The sequence below is a fragment of the Notolabrus celidotus genome, chromosome 8 (genome assembly GCF_009762535.1).
Source record: "Notolabrus celidotus isolate fNotCel1 chromosome 8, fNotCel1.pri, whole genome shotgun sequence".
Classification (NCBI taxonomy): Eukaryota; Metazoa; Chordata; class Actinopteri; order Labriformes; family Labridae; genus Notolabrus; species Notolabrus celidotus.
In genome coordinates, this window is record NC_048279.1 from 14,642,810 (window position 1) to 14,665,035 (window position 22,226).

Sequence of the window (22,226 nt, forward strand, 5' to 3'; positions counted from 1 at the left end):
CAGAAGAGGAAGAGGGGGCCGGGGAGTGGGAAAGCAGCAAGATTAGCTTTAAGGAGGGGGAAACAAAATAATGAGTAAGATAAATAAAGGCTTAAAGACTCAAGTGAGGAGGAGTCAAAGGGTTTGGATGGTGACTTGATGGCAGCATAGGGACGTAGAGGACGGGAAACGGGGGCACAGATGGGCGGAAACACTCGGCTGTGTAGAAGTGTTAAAGGTGAACTGAGTGACTGTGAAATTGACCCTGATGCCCCCCCCCTCCTCAAACCAAACGCTATAGTTATGTAACAGGGTGTTTACGGCGCCCACATCTTTGTCTCTCATCTAACAGTTGAAGTGTTTCAGAACTGTAACCTCTACCTGTTGCTGGGCGGCTTGTTTACCTGTTTTACATTTTGGCTGCATAGTGTACATTGTAACATCTCAAAATGTCCCGAACATGAGATCAGCTTACCGAGCTCCCATTGGCTCATGGCCTGTCATGACAGTTTGTCTTTGATGTCTGGTATGCAGCCCGTCTTTGGAGCAAGTTTTAAGATAGCAGTTGGGATCCAATCCAACCCAACACGTTCCAAGTTTATTTGATTCTGACAGCGCAGGAGTTATCAGCTATATATCATGTCACTTACTGGCAAGCCCCTTACAGAAGGCCTCAGATTAACTCGCCACATAATGTACAGGACAGTGACATCGGGTAAAAACATACCAAAGAACTGATTTCTATTTTTTCAGGTAGTGAGTTAGCATTTTTGCTTGCATGTTTTCTACACTCAAAAATCTTTCATGTCCTTCTTTTGTAGGCATGTTTAAAACAGGTCTTTGAGGAATATGCAAGAACTTTTATGGGGCAGTATTTTAAAATGAGATAAAATGCAGGAATGAGTCGGGGGAAGATGTCAAGGGTTTATTTTATGTACTGGATTTGCTGAACTTCAGTCAGCTTTACTTTGTGCCTTCTTTCTTACACTTTCATTGATCTTTTGCTTTAAAAGTTTCTTATAACCCTTGAAGCTACTGTAACGTGAGGGTTCTATGTGTTCTTCAAGAGCACTTTACTTTAGCCACACTGGATCGGCATAACAAAAACACTTCCTTGTCACTTAAGCACATGTCACAGACCCAACCAATGAGAGGCTAGGATGACCGTGCTCCAGATAAATGTTATTAGAACCACAGAAGTACATTCAACACGTTTTGGTCCCAACTAGATGACGCTGTAGAGATAATTATTACAATGTACATACACAAATAAAAACTTACATAAACTTGTACGTAAATAGTTACCGTATAAATAATCTAAACGTATTTTAACCTTAACTCAAATTCAAAACTGTCTTTCCCATTAAAGCTTACACTACTAATGTGTCATTGTCACATTTTAAATTTGGTTTACATGTACTTTAAATTTTTCATTTGGAAAGAAGTGTGTCTAGCGATATGTGTTGTAGGACTGTTTAGTGTGCTATGTTTACTTGCATGTGGCATTTAGTGACTTCCCTCATAGTGTCACACAGGTGCTGAAGCTGCACATACAATTTGTTATCTATTCACAACAATAGGTTCTAAGTTTTATGTGTGTATATTTAATTTGTTTATGTTATCCCTTTAGTGCTAAGGGCATGAATATAAGAGAGCAATCATGTGAGTATTCTGTTTCTTAACAACTTGCTTTTTGTCGCTGTTGGGCAGAAACCTTGTATCTCCATTTTTTATTTTTCCTGTGTTTTTGCATTATTGAATGCTATTGACTTCCTTTTATGTGGATCAGTAGGCTTTCTAAAATGTAACAGATGAAAAGTGTGGCGAGTCTCATTCAGTGTTAAAAACAATGTATTTTTTTTTATTTCTGGAAAATTGTTGTTTTCGAGATAAAAGGTTTAGAGCTGGCCCCGTCTGTAGTGGTTGATAGCCTAGTTTTGGTTCCGGTTCTGCGGCCGGTTTCTAAACAAAGGGGCCGAGCATCCCCTGTGGGTGATACAACTACTATTGACAAGAGCCTCATACAACCCCACTTCAAAGAACTGAACCATCCCTTTCATTTTAAGAATGTACATGGTAATTATTAGATCTTCTTTTAGAAAGCACATAGCACATTTTATTTTTTCTAGTAGATTGGTTTTATGTTGCAATTAAATCTTCATAAATATCAACATTAAAAGTCACTAACTGATAACTTTTGTCTGCTATTGCGTTGATATTTTTGGCCTTTTTTGCCTTTATTTGAGCGGACAGCTGAAGAGAGACAGGTAATGTGGGGAGTAGAGAATGGGGGAAGACATGCAGGAAATGGTCAACCAGCCGGGAATCGAACCAGTGACCCCTGCGACGAGGACTGTAGCCTCTGTATGTAGGGCGCTTAGACCGCTAGGCCACCAGTGCCCTGCGTTGATATTTTAACATTTCACCAGTTCCCATATGTTTTTACTCAGAAAATTGTGTCTACTTCAAATAAAGTCAGTGTAAGAAGAATATGTTCTTCAACCTAATCATACACCAAAATATAGTCATTTCCATTTTTTAAAATTGTCTCCTTCTTTCCTGTCCCTTACTACAATTGTGTTTATTTTGGTGTTAAAGTTTGCAGCTGTATGCGGTCAGCCAAAACAAGCTGATCTGAATCATAAGAAAACAGAGGGGGCCTGGTCCTCTGCTGCCGATCTGTCTCTGATTCCCCGGTTCAGCTGCAGCTGCAGGGCAGTAAGTCCATCATGATGACGAACTGTTTGTCCGTGTACATCATTTATTTATCTAAGTCCTGTAATCTAATAATACGACTGGAACACAGATCATTTTCTCCCTCTGTCTCCTCATTTTCTGAAAATTGAAACATCAGTCTCTAAATCAATGACAGTAATAGTTATAAAGAAAGGAAGCATTTTTACAGACCATCTTTATTTGATTGGGAATCCTTGCGATCTTGTTTTGTTGCAAGTGACTGAAATTGATGGACTCAGACAGATCTGTTATGCTTAGCGTCTCATGCTGTCAGAATTTGTGACGGTGATCAGTGATCCTGCAGTAAAACACAGGTAGTGAAGGAGAGAAGGCAGCGTTTACGTGCTCAGTGAAGGGCATCCATCCAGAACAGAGTGGGAGCTGGTTGAGGAGTCTGTACACACCTCAGCTTCAAGCTGCTCCATGGGAACGGGGGGATGGATGGCAGCTGTTTCCCTGGAGACCTGGACTAACAGGACTTGCTCTCTAATTACCTACACCCACCTGAGTGAGCTGCCAGGCAGGGAGCGTGCTGAGCTCAAGACCCTAAACACAGGAACAACTAGCATGTCTTTGACTTTATGCTGCTCGTTTGTTATAAAGAGCTGTGACAGAAGGATGCATAAAGGCAGAAGGACAGGAGCTGAGGACATGAAGGCTGGACAGGAAACGATTAATGCACTTTGGAAATAATGCTGGCATGACTGTAGAGCTAGGCTGACAGGTAACATCGAAAATGACTAAAAATTAGCTGTGAAATTGCTCTTTTACCTAAGGCAGATTGAGAAGGACTTGAGCTTGTCCCTGCATGATATGTGTTACTTATGTTGCACATATAATGCCTGGTTTCCACTTATGTATGTGTGTAGAGACGAGTCAACCAGAAGTATATTCATTCATATGGGAATCTCTGTGATATCCAGTGTGCCTGCAAAATTCCTCCCCTCCGTAATGTTTGCCTCAAAAATATTTCTAAAATTTAACTTTTGCAGTGCAGTGGATCAACTGTATGACAGTGTGCTACTTGGTATTTACTTCAATTGAATTGCCTCTGTTGATTATGAAGAGGGTTTATAGAATCCAAATGTTGTTAATGGTGATTTTATTTAGGGCCATTAAATCAACACTTATTTTTTCTCAACCAGGCTCTTTTTGCCCTTTTGGCACACCGTAGTTGAGCTGCTACAGTGACTTCCTGCTTCGTGCTGCTGCCATGATGGTAAATAATGATTCCACTGTGCTTTATGAATGGCACATTCACTTAAAAAAAGTTTTGGTTGACAAGTCCAAAGTAATATGCACTTTGAGCTACCACCTATGAGCTGAGCATACAGGTGCAGCTCATTAGACTGATGTCAGCGGGCAACTGCATCACAAAAGCAGGCCATTGAGAGTTAGGCGCCAAGTGATCAAAGGCTTGTTGGTTATACCAGTTGCCAATGTGCTTGCTTCTTACAAGACAGCCAATGATTGTGTTTCCAATGAGACTTATTTGGAAAGGCAGCTGATCAGAGCTGTTAATTAGTACACAAGCAGCCATGAAGAACATAGAGGGCTTGCAGCTTGCCTCAACACATCTTCATAAACAAGTAGGTTTACAATAGCTTTTTTTTCTTAGCACTATGACTAATGGTGCTATAAGTTAAAAACAACCTGAATCCTAAAGAGAGCCACCACAAAGAGATTGCTCAAACACTGAACAGGCTAACAGCTGCAGTAGCACAAAACCATATGAACTCATTATGATTGCTGAAAAGGTATCTCTTAAGAAGAGATTTCAAAGTGATAACTGACCCAGCTGACCTCCTCAGAAAGATTGTCTCACAGTTTTGGCCCCCGACATTAGAAACGGTCCCATTTAGTTTCAGTCTGGTATTTGGAACACATGTAGACCTCTGCCTAGGGATCTTGATGTGCTTGTCAGCTTGTATAGTACCTAACAGGTCTGATAGATAACCATGAAAAGCTTTGGAAGAAATATAAGGGCATTGATCATAGACTGCATGGCTGGAGTCTCAACAGCATCACACATTGTGTCTGAAAAGGTGTTGTGAGGCCCAGAGATGATGGTCCCCATGTCTGAAATTAAAACCATTAAACCATGTACTTTATCTCCAATACTGTCTGCACCTTAATATCATTTGCACTATTATCTATTTACATTGTCCATTTTTAAACGGTCACAGCACTGCACTACCTGCACTGTGTACACAGGCTGTTTTTAACTGTATTTCATTATAATTTTATTGTATTTTATATTAAAATGTTTGCTATTTAAGAGTTGGAAGAGAGAAACAGCATCTTGCATTCCTGTATGTCTTGTATATATAGTGAAAATTGACAATAAAAACCTTTGAATCTTGAATCTTGAAATGCTGACTCCAACCAACTTTGGGCTTATCATCAAGAGGTGGAGTTGAGACCAAAGCCTAGCAACCTGGTAAACAGTGACAACCTCAAACATGTCTGTCAAATTAGCCACACCCCAAATGAAACCCAATTGTGCCCAACTCAGATCCTTTATTTTAAAAGCATTTATTTAGTCACTCAAGGAACTGCAGTTTTATATACTTACACTTGAGCTTTATTTTACAACACCCGAGGTTGCCACCTGGCATTGACTCATTTTTGGGATCCAACATAATGTGGCCTCAAGGGACAGCACATTCTGGCACTGCCACTTGAGCATTATCTTTCAGCCCTGGAGGTTGCTATTGATGAAACCATATGGCTCCTCTCTTTAAGTCAAAAGACATGATTGTGGGCTTCCTACATCGTGAAGTCAGGCAGCGTTATCTTTTAATCCTGGGCAGAGGAAGCAGCAGGCCATGAAATCGTCCTTGACACCAAAATAACAGCGCATTAATGCTGGACCTAATACTACACCGCCGCTGGTGGCCTAAATTTCTTTTATGGCAGTTTGCATGGGTGACTCACGCACCCAGAGCTCCAGAGGGAGAAGCTTGACTTATGTCCCCTAGGGTGTCATTTATATGCCCGTCATAGTAATGTACAGCTCAGTGGAGACCAAAAACAGCTTTGTGTTTCTGCCACTGTTATAGTGTGATCGTAAGTGAAACTGTTTTGATCTGGGGATCTGTTTTTGGCAGCTGAGGCATTGTTAGAGTGCAAATGAAAATGCTAATGGAAAACCTAAGGGAGTTGGAATATCTTGATCACACTGAAGTCACATAAAAATTCTGCATTTACAAGAGCAGTAAAGTAGCTTCCATGACCTTTGACTTGTGAAGGCCTGCACTGTTTGTCCAGTCAGATTTTTCTGCCTTGTATGGGAAATTTGGAGCTTTGCAGCCTGCGTGTCACTCGAAATCTCCGGAGAGGGGCAGAGAAGGGCCAGCTGGTAGAAAAACATTGGACAGGAAAAGCTAGCATCGCAGCACAGAGCTCAGGTCTGTCTTACTTTCTCTGGGTACCAACTGTTGAGGAATGGGGATAGGTTTGGAAGGAACACTGCTATTATGTAATGCAGTACCTAGAGCTCTGTGCTATCCCTATATGCCCTCTGCTGTGGGACTGTGAGGCAGAACCAGCACACGCTAATGGTCAGTATATATATAAAATGACAGCTGCTGGCGGTCGTTCTTGAACTTCTTTCATTTCGTGGAAACACTGGAATCTGTACTTGAGCTGCTAGTTTGTCCAAGCTTGTTGTTGAAAGTGGGCTCCGACATCATTTTTAGCCCACAGAGGGGCTTCAGAGGGTAATAATAGATGAAGTATTTGGTGTCATAACCCCAGGGCCTGCATTGAGTCGCTGAGCCCTTTGCGGTCAAGGTCTACATCAACATGGGCGCTGCTGTGTGTCAACATTTGTTACCTCAGACAGCATGTAGAAATATTTAGATCTGTTAATATGTGAGCTTTGAAAAGTACTAAGTGAGGCTTTAAACAATGTTCATTTTTATTTTTGCCATTTTGCAGTTTCTGAAAGTTGTTACATGATGTCATTTGAGGTTTACGAAAAGCATGTCAACAAAAAATGATTGTGGTTGCTGGTTGTGTTTAGTGCTCCATAATTGCATCTGTGTGTTGAGCTGTGTACATATTAAAAAAAAAAGTTTTCACCCTCACACCATACAGTTTAGTTTATAGTAAGTACTGAAAACTCATTTCCACTTCTCAGGAACATAAACTTTCAGAAACCGCTGCCTTAGCTGAAGTAAGAAATTATATTACATGATCAACACATGAAAGGAAAGCAACATAAAGACATGGATTAAAATGGTTGTAGCTGAAAAGCCTCACTGGGCTGCTCAGCAGTTCCCCAAAACCACTTGCGTTTCTCTAATGAGATCTTGGATTCCTTCGGCTAAATGTTTGAGAGTGAAGCAATTTAGAGGTTAGGATTTGGGAGCCTGAAGGCAAACTCTGACAAGCCTTATATTGCTTGGGAGCGATTTCCTTTTGAACTGTGTCATAAATTCTAATGATGTTAACAGGTTTAATTGGGATCTTCTTAACTCCAGGTTTGTTGTTTGATATATGCCACAAGAATTCACTGTTTCCCCTCCTGTACGCCTGACATGATTAATGCCACGATGGCACGAGACTTTTTAACAACTGTGGTGCAGCAGTGAAATGATGTGGGTCAACAACATCCATCCCGTTTTATAATATTATCCCACAAAAACACACATGCATACTGTTAAACCCACATACCAATATAAAACTCCTTACACAAACACACACACAAACCTCCCTTTACTAAGCACTATAGACCTCCACTTATAAGCTCAGTTCCAGTTATTTTTATTTTAAACTGTTATGAAGGATTTTTCCCATTTTCACATTAGACCAGAATATCTATTTGTGGAATGTGCCTGACAGCTGTCCTGAGCCGGCCTGCCGCTGCTGCTGTTTGTGTGGAGTCATGTTAAAGATGACAAAGACCTTGACTTGGACACCAGTAAAACTTTCCTGTTCCTGATTAGCCCTCTGACAGCTGTGTAGCTCTGTGAATTTTCCACTACATCAAGCATGCTACTGTCTGGTCTCTTTTGGAAAAACACAAAAGAGGAAAACGCACTGAAGATTGAATTCTTCTTTGAAACAATGTTTGTCCTTTTGGATCTCAACAAAAAAGACTGATTGCTGCGTTTCATAAAACAATAGAACATTTTTCAGGCATTATGGATTAAGCATTAAGGATTACCTTCATTTCTGCAAAAGTCTTAAGCTGCACTCTGCAAAAAGGCTTGAAGAAGTTGGCTGTGTTGTTCTGGGTCAAGAGTATTTCCTGCATCTCCTTCGGTGGTGCATCCGCTCCTCATCCCAGAGAACACTGAGACAATAGAACAGATGGAGGAAGAACACTGTCCGTGCATCTGGTTAAATGCATTGAAAGGCCATTTTTAGCTTGTCTCCCACTGACAGAGAGGCCTAAAACAACACTTTAGTGGAGCTTTGTCACTGTTTCATGTTCTAAATAACTGGGTCTTTGTAGCAAAGTAGAACACAGATTTATTGATGTTCAAATCTACTTTAAAAAGTTCAATAAAGCATTAAAGATGTTCATATAACACATTTTTGCATTGCAGCCCCCCTGACTGTTTCCATTGTGTTAGAGCAGCGGGGGTCAATTAATGTCAGGGGCTGACATGTTACGTAATGTCAGGATTTAGACTCCTTCAGTGGAAAATGAACAAGGAGGTTCTTCATATCACAGCCAATATATCTTTCCATTCTGGTTACAGCTATTAACAAGCGCGTGTTCCACATGGAAGACACTGGACATGAACAATTACTCACAAACTATGAGGCCTAAAATCAGCTCAGCAAAGACCCTAAAATAGCAGTTGTCTCCATGTAGCAGATGATGGCGCAAATACTTCACCATCATGACTTTAAGATCAAAGATGACAGACTGTACAAAATGATTCCCCTCCCTACCAGAGAGTTAAATTAGTCAAAGAGAGAAAAGATTCATAAAACAAAGTATGAATGGAGGAAATTATGAGACCAATTTCTGGAAGTTTTTGTGATCTATACTTAGGTGCAAGTAAAAAATGAAGTTGAAGCAGAAGCAGAAAGTTGATCTGAACTATTCTCTAGCTTGGTGTCTCAGCGTTCAAAAACTTTTGCTTCCTTTCCTGATGGAGTTTGTTTTGTTACACTAAGTTTTCTAGCTTATATTTACCCTGGACAAAGCAGGGAACTTAATCCACAAAAAAAGACCATCAGATGTTGTCAAAGGCTTTAAAAAGTCAAAGAAGTGGATGTAGAGTTAGTTTGATTTTGTTGGAAAATAGTTATCTCTTTGTCAAATGTGGTGTTTTATTAGCATGCTATGAATGTTTGATGGTTAATATGTAGAAAACCTACATATGGACATATATTGCAGCAGAAGAGAATAAGTGAAATCATGTTTGTTATGTCTTGAGCTCATAAATGGCTTCTGGAGACTGTCAAACTCGCAAAGTCAACATTTGTGTTTTGATTATCTTTAAGGTCAGAGTTCTGTGCTTGATTCTCGTTATCAGTTATTTACTAAGTATTAACGCTGTTTTATACAAACCCCCAAAAGATTGATTGATTTCAGAGTTAGATGTGTAAAAAGTTATCTTCCAATAGTCAATTTACTGCTTACTGTGTGTACTGTTCATACCAGCAGCAGCAGGGCTTTGTTTTCCCACTTGCCAGTGATTCACTTCATGGTGGTGTTTTTAATTAGCTGAAATCTGAAATTGCAGAAGTGAAACCAAGCATGCATGCGTTTTGTCTGCTTAAGACTGCCACAGCATTCAGCTTCATGATCTGAGGATTTTGGAAATGAGAACAATCTGTGAGGGCACCAAGCACATGGCAAGAAACTCCCCTTAAAATGGCTCCAATTAAAGCCGAATGCTGAGCTGCTGCTCTGAAAAAAAAAAAGGATTTCAAATCAGTTTGTTCATCATCCACAGGAGGGATTGTAAACAGATATGATGGCATTGGTAATACATGGACTCTTACTGTGTAGTTGGAAAGCAGGTGCTTGACTCTGATGGCCAGTTAAGGGTCAGTCTAATGAAAAGATAGAAGCGCTCATTGGAAACAGATGTGAGTTCACTGTAGTAGAAAACATCGCTCCAACACAGAGAGGTGACCAGAAAAACATTGTTGTATGAATGTGGCTCATTGTGCTGGCCCATGTGTGTTTGATGGAGATGCTTGTGCTCACATTGAAGGTGGGTATGACTCACTTCATCCATTAGATCAGTGGCTGGGGTTTGGACTGAACAGCAGCCCTCCCCTGATACAGAGACCACCACGTACATACAAACCCTCCCAAACAGCCATCTGCTCAGCATTTCTACTCTGCCTTTGAATCTTTCAAGAGAATTAAAATACTGCAAATGTAACACTCTGTTGTCCAAGGAGCAGTCACTGTGCTGCTCTGCATGGCAGCAGTCACACCGCTGAGGGCCAAGTTTCCTTGAGCAAACGAGGCATGTCTGCCCTCCTTCTCTGGAAATAACTCAGTGCGTTGTGAGATCGCTTCATCACAGATGCATTTTGGTTCCCTTTACAGCAAAGAACTTGAGTGTTCAGCCATTTAAATGAAAATATATACAGTATTCTCACAGTGTGTTGTACTGTATGACCCTCACCAGTCACTTTCAATGTTTTGAAAATGTGAAGTCCAGATTTTACATAATTTGAAACTGCTTTAAATCAGTTTCTGCACGAGTGGTCCAACTAAACATGAAGGCTCTTCCGGAGGCCTCTCTGATGGAGTCATGCTGTCAGAGGAATCAAACTGACATTTCTGTGTTCACAGTGTCCAGAGGTCAGCGCTCAGGGTGGTGCTGGGTTGTAAGTTAGGCTTTGTGAGTAAGATGAGCACCGCTGACACGCGCCTCAAATGATTGCGTTCTGTGTGACATCTTACTGTCCACACATGCTGAATGTACTGAGTGGGTTTTTCGCTGCACATCTGAATGATGTATACAGTACATCAAGGGTGATTGTTTTTCATAGCCTCTCTGTGAGTGATGTAGTCTCATATACTTGAGATTTGACCATTTAAAGCTTGTGGATGCTGAATTATATTTCTGCATTTCATTGGAGTGCACCATTTTGTCTTGGTGGTTAAATTGCATCCCATGTACAGAGGCTATAGTCCAGAAAGATGACCAGGCCCCTGTTTCCTATATCCACTGTCTTCTCAATAACGTGACAAAGTAGCCCAAAAAATTATCATTCAAAATAATGCTTGAAGTTACAAAGGCAGTTATTATTTCTTCACTTTTTTTCCAAGTATTTTTTGGGGGGCGGGGCATTTTTGCCATTATAGATAGGAAAGCTGAAGAGAGACAGGAGCAGAGAGTGGAGGATAACATGCAGCTTGGGTTCGTGGCCAAGAGTTGAGCCAACGACCATTGCGAAGAGGACTAAAACCTCAGTGCATGGGCACACGCTTATATTGCTTGGCCAACATGTGCCTCATTTCTTCACTTCTTAATTGATTATAATCTTATTGGTCAATGTGAAGTCAAATCCTGAGAGACACAGGGCCATAATTCAAAATTTAACAACATATTTAATAACCCATCAGCTACGGCTACACTTTCTTTCCACACAAATGTTTGTAGGGAGGCTAGTCAACCTGTAGTCAAATAATTACTCAGAGAATCTCTGTGATATCTAATGTGCCTGCAAAACTCCTCCTCTTGTAATATTTTGGTCAAGAATATGCTTCAAGTGTGTTCAAATGATTGATCTTTTGCAGTGGGTTCCAAAGCGACCATGTGACAGTGTGCTAGCTTAGATAACAGGTTGCTAACTAGCTATTAGGCTATTTCCTTAGATTCAGTTTCCTATGTTGAAGTGAGTTGTTTGATTGAAAATGACTTGTTTATCTAGTTTTAACACATTGTGAATTGTGAATCTGAATAATGTTTTTCCCAAAAAATGGTTTTATGGTATGTACACAGTCAAATTGTTTTTTTTCAGTTTGATATGAAGTACAATCTGATTAATCAGTTATCAGGCGATGTGTGCCCCCTCTTCGTATCTCAGGGTTGATTCTGCACTTCTTTACATTGATCACTAGAGGCATCATTGATACTGTATATTTACAGATTTAAGGACACCAGTAATATGGGAGTGGCAACGCAGTGTTATATAGTAGACCTAGCTAATGCTAACTTCAATTTCTGACACTTTACACACAAGATAAGAGGGAAAACATTACTTCAAGTATTTGGTTACCTTAGGCTTGTAACTGATCAAACTGTAGACTGTTTTTAGATGTATGGATCAGACTGGAAAGTTAGCTTGGGAGTGGTTTAGTGCTAATGCTAGCTGTTTTTTTTTCTTCTGACAAGCTTAAGGGTTAATGGTGTGACAAATATGCTGCTTACCATAAAAAAAAATTCCCCATTGCCCTCTGAATTTTGACAGTCCATTGTCATCGATCAGAGAGTAGTAGAATGATGATGATTCGTCATTAATAATGAAATGATGAAACACAATTTGTGCCCTGCTACAAATTGCTTTCACCAGTGGTCCATTTTGTCAGCTTCAGGCAAAAGAGAAAATATTTCACAAATGTTTATGGTTCCTACTTTAACCTTAAAAACAGTTGGGGAAAAAAGTAATAGTTCGACATTTGTTGAAACAGTCTGAGTCACTTGTTGAGAAAGGACTGATAACCTGACTTTAAGCTGTAAACAGTTACATCAAGCCAGCGGGTAGTTAAGCTTGTCACAAAGCTGGAACCTGCTAGCCTGAGTCAGACGAAACGTGACAAAATATGCTTACCAGAGCTCTAAAACTTGCCAGTTCATTATGTGTTCTCCATTTAATCCCAGAGATTTTAACATGAGGATACCAGTTGTCTCTTTGGATTAAAATGACACTTGGTTAGAAATAAGCTTCATGGTTACAGTAATCCACATGTGGTTAAGATTAGGGTGCGAATGTGATCTAATTTAAAAGAAAAAAGACAATTTGACAGAAACTTGCTGAAATGATTGATGAAGATGTTTCTCTTCAAGGGACAATCTCACATTAAAAAATACATCCACAAATGAGAAACTATTCCGGCCCCATCTCTGCACCTTTTCAGTATTTCTTCAGACATCCAGTCGTGTCTCAAATGATTGAGCTGAAAATGCTCCTTTTATGTACAGTGTCTTGCTATTTGGAATAAACTCAGCTCAGCAATCATTATGCTGTCATTAACACCCCGCAGCCTGTGCTCAGGCAGTAAAGCAAGCATCAGGGGGAGCAGCACTTGTTTCTGCAGCTCTGCTGGGTTTACGGGGAGCACTTGATTGCAGACTTCTTCAAGGCCTCATATTCACTTCCTGTGTTAATCCCCTTTGCCACAGCAGATCTTTTTCTTTCTGAGGCAGCAGTGTGGGCGTGGGGGGGATTTCACTTCTGCTTCGCTTCACCCCAAACACCATTCACCCAGAGCGCATGTAAGGAGCCACCATATCCTGCTGAAACAAACAGCATTGAGGAGGTCGAAACAAATGCTTTTGTCTTTGAGTTATATTTAGATCCAGCCTGCATTCACCCAAACGCCATCTCTCATGAGACATCACTGCCCTCAAAATGAAGGGGATCATGTTTGGTTGGCAGAAGCACTTCAGTCTTTGTATATGATATGGATCATGTCTGCGGTCAACCTGCAATACAGGAAGCAGGAAGTCACCCCCGGACCTGCCAATGTTTTCTAATTAGTCACAATTTGAACATTAACCAAGAGACACAATGGATATTTACCAACTCTCCCCTTTCTTTACCAGCAGTTTAAGTCCAGACTATTTGACACACAGCTGCTGTAGCGCTCCAGGATGCTCGTATTCTCCACTTTGGGAGATACTTTGTCCCGGCACTCCCTTCACTCATGCGCTGAGTGCTTCAAACCCTGCAGGCCATGGCTCCTTAGAGAGTGCTGTGGTCCAGAAGACAGGAAACAGCTTGAGAGAAGCCCAACAGTCAAGGCTGTGGGAGGGCAGAGGATGGGGTGGGAAAAAAGGGGATTTCCTCATATGGCAAGTTGGACTTTTATTCAAAGTTTGCAGGATATTTATCTGTTTTAATTTTATTTTCAACAATACCTGTTTGATGACTACTTGACTGATGTCTGACTGAGTCTGGGTGATCTGTTGTTAAAAACTCTAACTCCAAGGATCAATAATCTTGTAAATGTCCTCCCCTGTATTCAGATCAATTTAACCACTTCAGATGACACTCAAAGAGAATGCACCTATTGAACGACAAGATCAATAATCCTTTTTTTTTTGTTATCAAAGTTTGCGCCATGCTGTCTGCACGAGCCTCTATATGCAAACTGCCTTCCTTTAGATAACACTTCCTCATATGATGCTGTTTGTCCTATAGGCTCCACACTCATTAGCCTTCATCACAGGCTTGGAGTGAATAATTAACTCAATTATTCAGATGCTGTGTGATGCTCGCGAGGGGGATCTCTGCTTACTGTGTCTTTAAAGTCGTGCAGAGGGGAGCCTGTACTAAAGAAAGGAGGGGGCTGCTGTGCGCCAGTTGGAGGTGTCTGCCTGTCGCAGCCGCTCGGGGTTGACATTAAGAAGAGCGCATGCATGCTTCAGCGAGGCTACAGCTACGAAATTTGAAGGCATTGGTACTAAGATTGAACTGGTTCCAGGCAGACACTCATCAAACGGAGGATTCATGGATGGACAGAGAGATACTGCAAACGGAATTAACTTGTCAGCCGGTGATAGGAATCTCTGGATATAATGGGGAATACGACACCGAAGCCTTTAATAGGTGAGACTTGTCATTAATGTGTCATTAACGAGGCTTGAGACGAATCAGTGTTAGTGCGAAATGCTGTGTTAGAACCACAGATACACATGGCTGGTCCTGGTTCCTCCGGTACTTGTGCTCGCGCTGCGTGCAGACGCGCTTCTTCTCATCACGGGGGAGCTGAGCGTGATTCCCAGTGAGCGAATCCAAACCTGCGCTCCTGCTGGAAGCAAATGTCACTTTTTACACAGCATGCACAGAATATGATCAGTGATGTGGTGTTAAATGAGAAGAAAAGAGTAGGTAGATGAAGGGCTATAGGTGAGTAGGTGATGATCATGATAATGAAGCAGGATCAGCACTTACAGTCTGTTTGCTGTTCAGAAAGGCTCCTATGCAACTATTGCCAAAGAAATAGGACTTGAAGTGTGATCTATGGTAACCCTTGTCAATTTTTTTTTTCAGATAGTAAAATAAGTCGTTTAATAAATGCACTGAAAAGACAGGCAAGTGGATCTCCATTGCATCCGTTGAGTTACAAACAACAATTTCCATTTTATTTGAACTGAACACAACATTTTTTATGAATACTCCTTCTGTTCTGCTTGTCTTCAGTGTCACTACACTCCAGTGCACATCTCATGATGTTGTCTTGCTAGAGTATCAGGGGGAAAATCTGTCTATTATAACTTTGTTTTTTTAAAGATGTATTGGTACATAAAACACTATCTTTGTAATAGTGTTTTATCAGTTCCAATGGGAAACAGCTGTGACAGCAGCTTAGAATAACAAAACAAAATGTGTACCAACTCAAGGATAACAAAGACAACAGACTAATGAAGAAATAAACAACACTAATGAACAGAATCACACTGTAAATACATTGCCTGGTTCGTATTCTATTCATCCTCAAAGCTGTTTTGAATAAAATACCATCTCAAGATCCTATCAGTGAATTATTCTTGTAAGATTTGATTGTCAGCTTCAGGTTTTGCATAAAGCTGTCATTATGTGCCCTCAGACTCCTCACTTTCTGACACCTGAAGCACATTACTTGATAATCAGCACCCAATATCACTTTGATTTAATGTCTGTCACACTCCCACGCCCCTAGCAGACCCACTCGGTGGCTAAATGGTGTGGTTACTGCCACCCGAGCTGGCTGACTAAAGGTTTGGACTGTTTGGAACAGTTAGTCACAGAGGAGCAAGAGCAGCTTGAGTCCCATTGCGTGCTCTGTGTGGTTTCAATTAGCTTGGAATTAATAGAATACAAGCCTTTTCAGAGCTTTAATTGAGATACTCTACAATGTGCTTGAAATTAGTTTTTGGGGGTTAATTGCTAATCCCTAGAGTATCAACTCATGTCACAGTGTTTTGATCAGAAAAATCTATTTCATGATTTCTGGCAACAAAGGTTCAACAAAATAGGCCCCTCAATTCCCTGAAAATGCACAAAGATTCATGTTTTTCTCAGTGAATGAGATACATTATGATGAGCACATACAGCCTGGAGATGAGAATAAAGAGCATGATCATCTTGTGGCTGATGATAACTCTGACGAATGCACATAATCAGTTTTACATTTCAAGTATCTTTCCTTGGCACAGCAGTGTGTCTTGTGAAGTCTTATGATTGCATCCGTGCTTTGTATTTCACGGGAGACACCATTCCCGCAGCTGTTTGACTCTGAAAGTAATTAAACCTCATGTCAGAGGAAATATAGGCCTACAATATGTGGGCCGTCAAATTGAGCTTTTGTGCGATAACAACAGATCTGATTACGGTCACGTGATTAAGGTGGGGCCTTTCTGTAAACCCATTGAAAAAAATCTGCAAAGCCAGCAGTCAATCAGTGCCTCATGATGAGGGAAAGTAAGTGGTCTGAGTAGTTTTCTGTTGCTGATGTTGACCTTAAGTCAAGCATCTAATTTATCTGAAAAAAAATTGGGGTGATGTTTAAAAAAAAGGTCATTAAACAACACTTACCGCTGTTTAAATGACATTTCCAAAATTGATTAAGACTATTTTGAACAGTTGAAACAGTTTTAGCCTTGCTGTGAAACAAGTTTTGAACAAATGTCTGTGACTATGACCATATTGCCTATTCAAGTAGCTGGCTTTGCTCCTTCTCTAAGCTATAGCCAAAAATATTTGAATGTCACAATATTTATAGTAACTAAAAAGTAATCTCAATACAGTGGATACCAGATTTTCTTCAAAGCTTACTCCACAAAGCTCAACATATGTAGTTTTGCTGTCCAACAAACACATTTTAAACATTTCCCTCCTTATAAAAAAAGTATAGTGTTTTCACCCATGTTTGCTTTTTGTTAGTTTCCTTCTTCAATGCTTTTTCTGGAACATGACTGCAGTTCTTGACATTCTACCAACACCCGCAGATCCATGGCAAAACCTGGGAGTGTTGGCACAGCTGGGATGCGTGATCACCACAGATGTACAAATGTTTTGTGTGCATGCATGTGCACAGGCTTAAAAAACTGCAGTTCCTTGAATGGCCACTTGAGGGTTAACTTCAAAGGAGATTCAGTCCCCAAAGACCCCTGTATTAAAATCCCAAACTTAACAGCAGAAAAGATCAAAAGGACAGAGTGGCACAAAAAGTATATGACTGTGTATCTGGATAATGTTGTAGCAGTGCAAAGGAGCCAATGGCATGCCACGCCATATGCAAGGAGATCTTCGGCATGTTGTGTGGCAAACAGTATGGCTGCATGTGCTGCTCCTCTCAGTGATATGCCACCAGTATGCCACTACACATTTTTTGTCTTTATTGACAATGTAAGTGCAACATAGTGATGTAAATGAACTAATATAGATATTTCTCTCATACATCCGTCATATGTATTAAAAGTATGGTTGTTTGATACTTCCATGGTAACACAAAGTAATTTAGTCTTAGCTGGTGTCTAGCCTATTGCTATTAAAATGGAGTTAGCCGATTTTGACCAACATATTAGTGATTGACAAAGATTTCAGCTGCATGTTATGTTATCTGGGATTATGTTCTATCTGTTATTGATTACTCTGATGGACTTTGTTGGCTAGTTTAAAGCTCCATTTCCATCAAGCGGCTCAGTTCGGTTCGTCTTGGTACGGCACGCATTTTGTGGCGTTTCCCAAATTACTAAGCCTTAAGGCTGATTTATACTTCTGCGTCTCCCCTACGCAGCAGGGGCTGACGCGGACATGAGCCCCAGATACTTGTGCGTCGATGTGTTTGTGTCGTGCAGCAATTCTCCACCGAAACACTTGAGGGCAGTGTGGTCTCTCTGATAGCCGGCCGCCTGCTTCCGATCCCACTACGATCTCTGTTTACTTTTCCACAGAGATTCAGAGCGTGTTATGTTAATCTACAGCTGATACATGTTGCTGTTTATGATACCGACATGATTACATGAAGAATAGAGAGGAGGAGATGAAATACACGGCCGATGTGCGGCCGATGTCCGGGATCCCAGAAGTGCTGTAAATGCGGGAAAGACAAAGCTGCCGAGCGGACCAATCACAGGGCTTGCGGTCCGCGTCGGCTCTACGGGGAGTTACATTTTGGAGGAGGTGCACGTCAGCTACGTGCGTAGGCCTCGGCGTAGGTTCGGGAGCTACGCGGACCCCCGGCGTAGGGTACGCCGTTGATTCAACGCAGAAGTATAAATCAGCCTTTAATGTCCAACTTTTTGGTACCCTTCTGTTGGGGTGCCAGACATACCAATCTGACCCCAGAAGGTGGAGCTAGAAACACTGCAGTCCGTTGATTGGTCGGAAGTATTGTCACTTCCGGTGCGACAGCGGTAATAAAGCACAACACATAACTCTGCCATGTTTAAATCTCCAGTGGACTTCGGGAAGATAACTTTTTTTGTATGGAAAATGGCATCAAGAAACAGCTTTCCATGGTCGATTGCGGAGGTGCAGACTTTCCTTGCATTTTTCTTCTTTGTTGCATTTATTAGCGGGGTACACTGTGTCGTGCTGCCATGACATCATGCTATTACGTTGCTGATGCACCTATCGGCGTCCGGCTTACACGCCGACCTCCAAGTAGGGCACAGTTGGCTGTTGAAATGCAAACAGGGTCAGGCGTTACCGGTCCGACCTGTACCAAAACTGTACTGAACCATACCAGACCACTTGGTGGAAACAAGCCACAATAGGCAAGTTACAAATCATTTTGTAGGCCTGAAATGCCAAGCATGTGGTGTCTGAGTGGTAGTGCAGCCTCCTGCCACTAGCCGAAGCTATAGCTCTGGTTGACAACAACTATCTGGTTGATGACAGATGGCATCTCGTAGCATGACTCGGTTTTGCATATTTGGATTTAGAAAATGAAGATACAGTTGTACGAGGGCTTTGTCTGGTTAACAGGGGCAATGCATAATAGGTATGTGAACAATAACCTGTAGCGAGGGCCAAAGGCTGGTGGTGCTAGCTCTGCTAATGTTAGCCACACTTGGCAAACATGTTGATACCGTTTACCCTTAGACTCTGTGATCCTGTGTTTAGCTGTGTTAAATGAAATCTATTCAATTTAGACTTTTTTGTGTCATCTTATCTTTGGACTAGTTTGCTAGTCAGAATTCAAATTTACGATGAAACGATGCAAATTACTCCCTTCTGAACATCCCTATTCAAAACACGTAAAAGACAGACAAGAGAAATGCATAACACTAAGGGGACCACTATTGGCATCCGGCTGGCTATGCCACATTGGCCACTTTTGGATCTTGCTGCTGATAGCTGAGTGTTTCCGAACCCCTGCTCCTCTCCACCTCCGTTGACTGGTCTTATTCAGCTAAAAAAAAAAAATCAAAGATGGCGCCACAATGCCCGACTCAAGTCTTACAAAAAAAAAAAAGATAATAAGCAAACATAAATTCTTGGATAGTACCTTTGCTTGGATTATGAAACAGTGTCAACTTTCAGTGTCATTTAGGACATATTTTGATATATCAGAGGGTTATGAAAGTTTAAGAGACCGTGTAAATACCTTCAGGTGTTGATAAATGACCCTCTTGATCATCAGGTGCTTATTTTATAACACAGAATGCTAAGCAGTGTGACTTGAATACACGAGAGGCACAAACTGGGGCTAACATTCAGCCACCCCTCAATGCATGACCTGTTTTGCTATGCCTTTCATCTAATAATGGCTATCATCTATATCAGTCTTCATTGTAGGTCCTTTAACTGCAGAGATTGAGTACATCACTTTGTCAGCAAGGCAGCTGATCCTGAGATTTATAGGCTTAACCTTTGTATGTTTCCCTCCAAACATTCCCACCAGAGTAAATTTTACTCCCTCAAAAGCCAAATGTCTGCGGCCCAAAGAAGGGGGCACCCACTGATCATTTGAGATGTTACAGATGTTCTTGCTGCTGCTTCATAGTTTAGAATATAATCAGTGATAATGTCTAATTTAGGAAATGTGCTGTGGAACATTACACTGAGTTATTGTCTTTACACTAGATCACAGTGATTTTAAACAGAAATGTAATCACCCTGTGGCCCGGAGTAGAAGAGAAACACCGACTCTCTTTGAATACTGGGTTTCAGCCAGCATATACCATAAACACTCATCTACTGTTTGATTTAATTGAATATGAAACTCAAACAATCAGAGGCCAATAAAGCCAAAGTTCAGCTTGTCGTGTCCGTTCTCTGATCTTTGTTAATTTGCCTTTTTAATGGTTGTAAAGAAACTCCTCTTGAAAGTGGGACACTGACTCCTGTAAAGATCAAAATGAAGATGAAAGATTAAACTTTTTATTTTGCTTTTTCTTTACTGCCGAGCACTGTGTGATTCATTCTTTTGAGGATAAGCATCGAGGAATGAAAGGGGCCATTCAGGGTTTTGTTTATGCTGTAGGCCAAGGGTGTATGCATCCCATAAATAAGACGAGATCTTATTGCGCATGTTGTCAGCTTTCTGAGGATTATTTTAATGCCTTCTCTCTCCTGTGACACTGCTAATATTAGCTCTGCTCCAATCCATGTTGATTTTACATAAACCAAATATTTCCCCTTAATATATGCACTGGGTTTTGTCTATACTTACCTTGTTTTTGTCTGTGATATGAATACCCCATATGGTTGTGGTGAGAAGACTGATTTAGACCAGTCTGCCTTTTAATGGGTTACATGCTTAAAGGGACTATTTAATGCACTTGCTGAGAGGCTTTAAAGTGTCAGTGTGGGAAAGGATGTGTGTGAGACTGTGGACTCCTTAACATAAGCGGCCTCTGCCCTCTAAGCTGACTGCTGTGGACCACTTTGAAACGAGTTACAGTGTGCTGATATGTTTGTATCTTTTTCCAACAGCTGGTGTCTCTCTAACATAGTGGATTTAAAATGCGCCACACAGGAGCAGACCTGCTGCTCTCATACCAAGTTGCCCTCTGTTCATGTTCAATCACTAATGGCTTATTTTTCTCTAAAATTTTCGTTTTGACAGATGCGACTCTGCAACCACGCCCGGTGGCCAGCAGGCAGTACTACACTCTGCCTAACAATGGGGTGGAGAGAAGAGCGTCCGCTCCTCCGGTCAGCGTCAATGTGGAGTCACCTCGCTTTCATCCTCATGCCAAGGGAAAGAACATCAGGCTGGACGGGCAGCTACGCCGAGCCACACGCAAGAACAGCTTCTGTAATGGCATCACGTTCAGCCACAGGCCTGTCCACCTCTACGAGAAGGTGCGTTATTCGCTTTTTTTTTAATCTCCTTGTGCAATTTGAATAATTTGAAATTGAAGAATAACAGTTTTTCTTAATTGTATTAATTCAGGTGCGTCTTCGCCTGAATGGTGTGCACACTGGCTGGAGTGGGGCTCTACGCTTTGGTTTCACCAGTTTGGACCCAAGTGAACTGGTCACTTCAGACATCCCTAAGTATGCCTGCCCAGACCTGGTGACCCGGCCCGGCTATTGGGCCAAAGCTCTCCCAGAGAGACTGGCCCTGAAGGATAATGTTTTGTCTTTCTGGGCTGACCGTCATGGAAGAGTCTTTTACAGCATCAACGAAGGAGAGCCAATCCTTTTCCACTGTGGGCTAAGCATTGGCTGTCCACTTTGGGCCATCATCGATATCTACGGCATCACTCAGGAGGTCACACTGCTTGGTAAGCACCAAATTAAGTAGTCTGTGAAGACAGGCAAATACAATTGTAATTGTTTGTGATACATTTTTGCTGAGAGAGGTAAGCAGAAGCTGACTCATATTTAAAAGGGAAGTGAGAGGCACAGATTTCACAACTGGCTAGTCATGAGTCTGTACACAATCCATCATTTCCATTCATATATTTGCTTAAAAGTATTTAGCAATGGATATTTTTTGGATGTAATGGACTTAAATAGTCAGCGAGAAAGCCTCTATTTTCACCATCAACCCTGAAACCTCAGGAACTTATTTTTATAGTGTCAACACATTCACGGCTAATTTAAGCAGCTTCCTGACAGTCCAGAGAGCAGCTGTGCAATGAAGCGCTTCAGCAGAAGAGGTTACTAAAGCAGAGTAGGTAGAAGGGTCTGGAGTGACTGAATGATCCTCTATCTGTGTTGTAAACTAAACCAAACAGGTCTGGACCACAGAAGTAAACTGACCCTTAACCACCTACTCCAAACCACTCTATATTTACACTGGTTTACTATAACTTTCCCATGCTCTCCCACTTTCTCCTCTTCCTTCATTTCCATCATCCTCTCCCCTGTGGTTCCCTCTCGTTCTCGCTGGGTGTGTTTATCTTCAGTCT

General features: G+C 41.3%; 1 protein-coding gene across 2 annotated transcripts in view; it reads left to right on the top strand.

Annotated features, from left to right (window-relative positions):
- neurl1b (neuralized E3 ubiquitin protein ligase 1B) overlaps nucleotides 1–22,226 on the top strand; it is a 32,257-nt gene that overhangs the window by 3,617 nt on the left and 6,414 nt on the right. The window contains exons 1-3 of one of the 2 annotated variants that reach the window (XM_034690972.1): nucleotides 14,163–14,481; nucleotides 20,933–21,171; nucleotides 21,263–21,596. In XM_034690972.1, the coding sequence (XP_034546863.1) occupies nucleotides 14,451–14,481; nucleotides 20,933–21,171; nucleotides 21,263–21,596 (604 nt within the window). In that variant the 5' untranslated portion in view covers nucleotides 14,163–14,450. Of the gene's footprint in view, nucleotides 1–14,162; nucleotides 14,482–20,932; nucleotides 21,172–21,262; nucleotides 21,597–22,226 lie in introns of those variants that run through there. The other variant, XM_034690971.1, reaches the window with a different exon arrangement.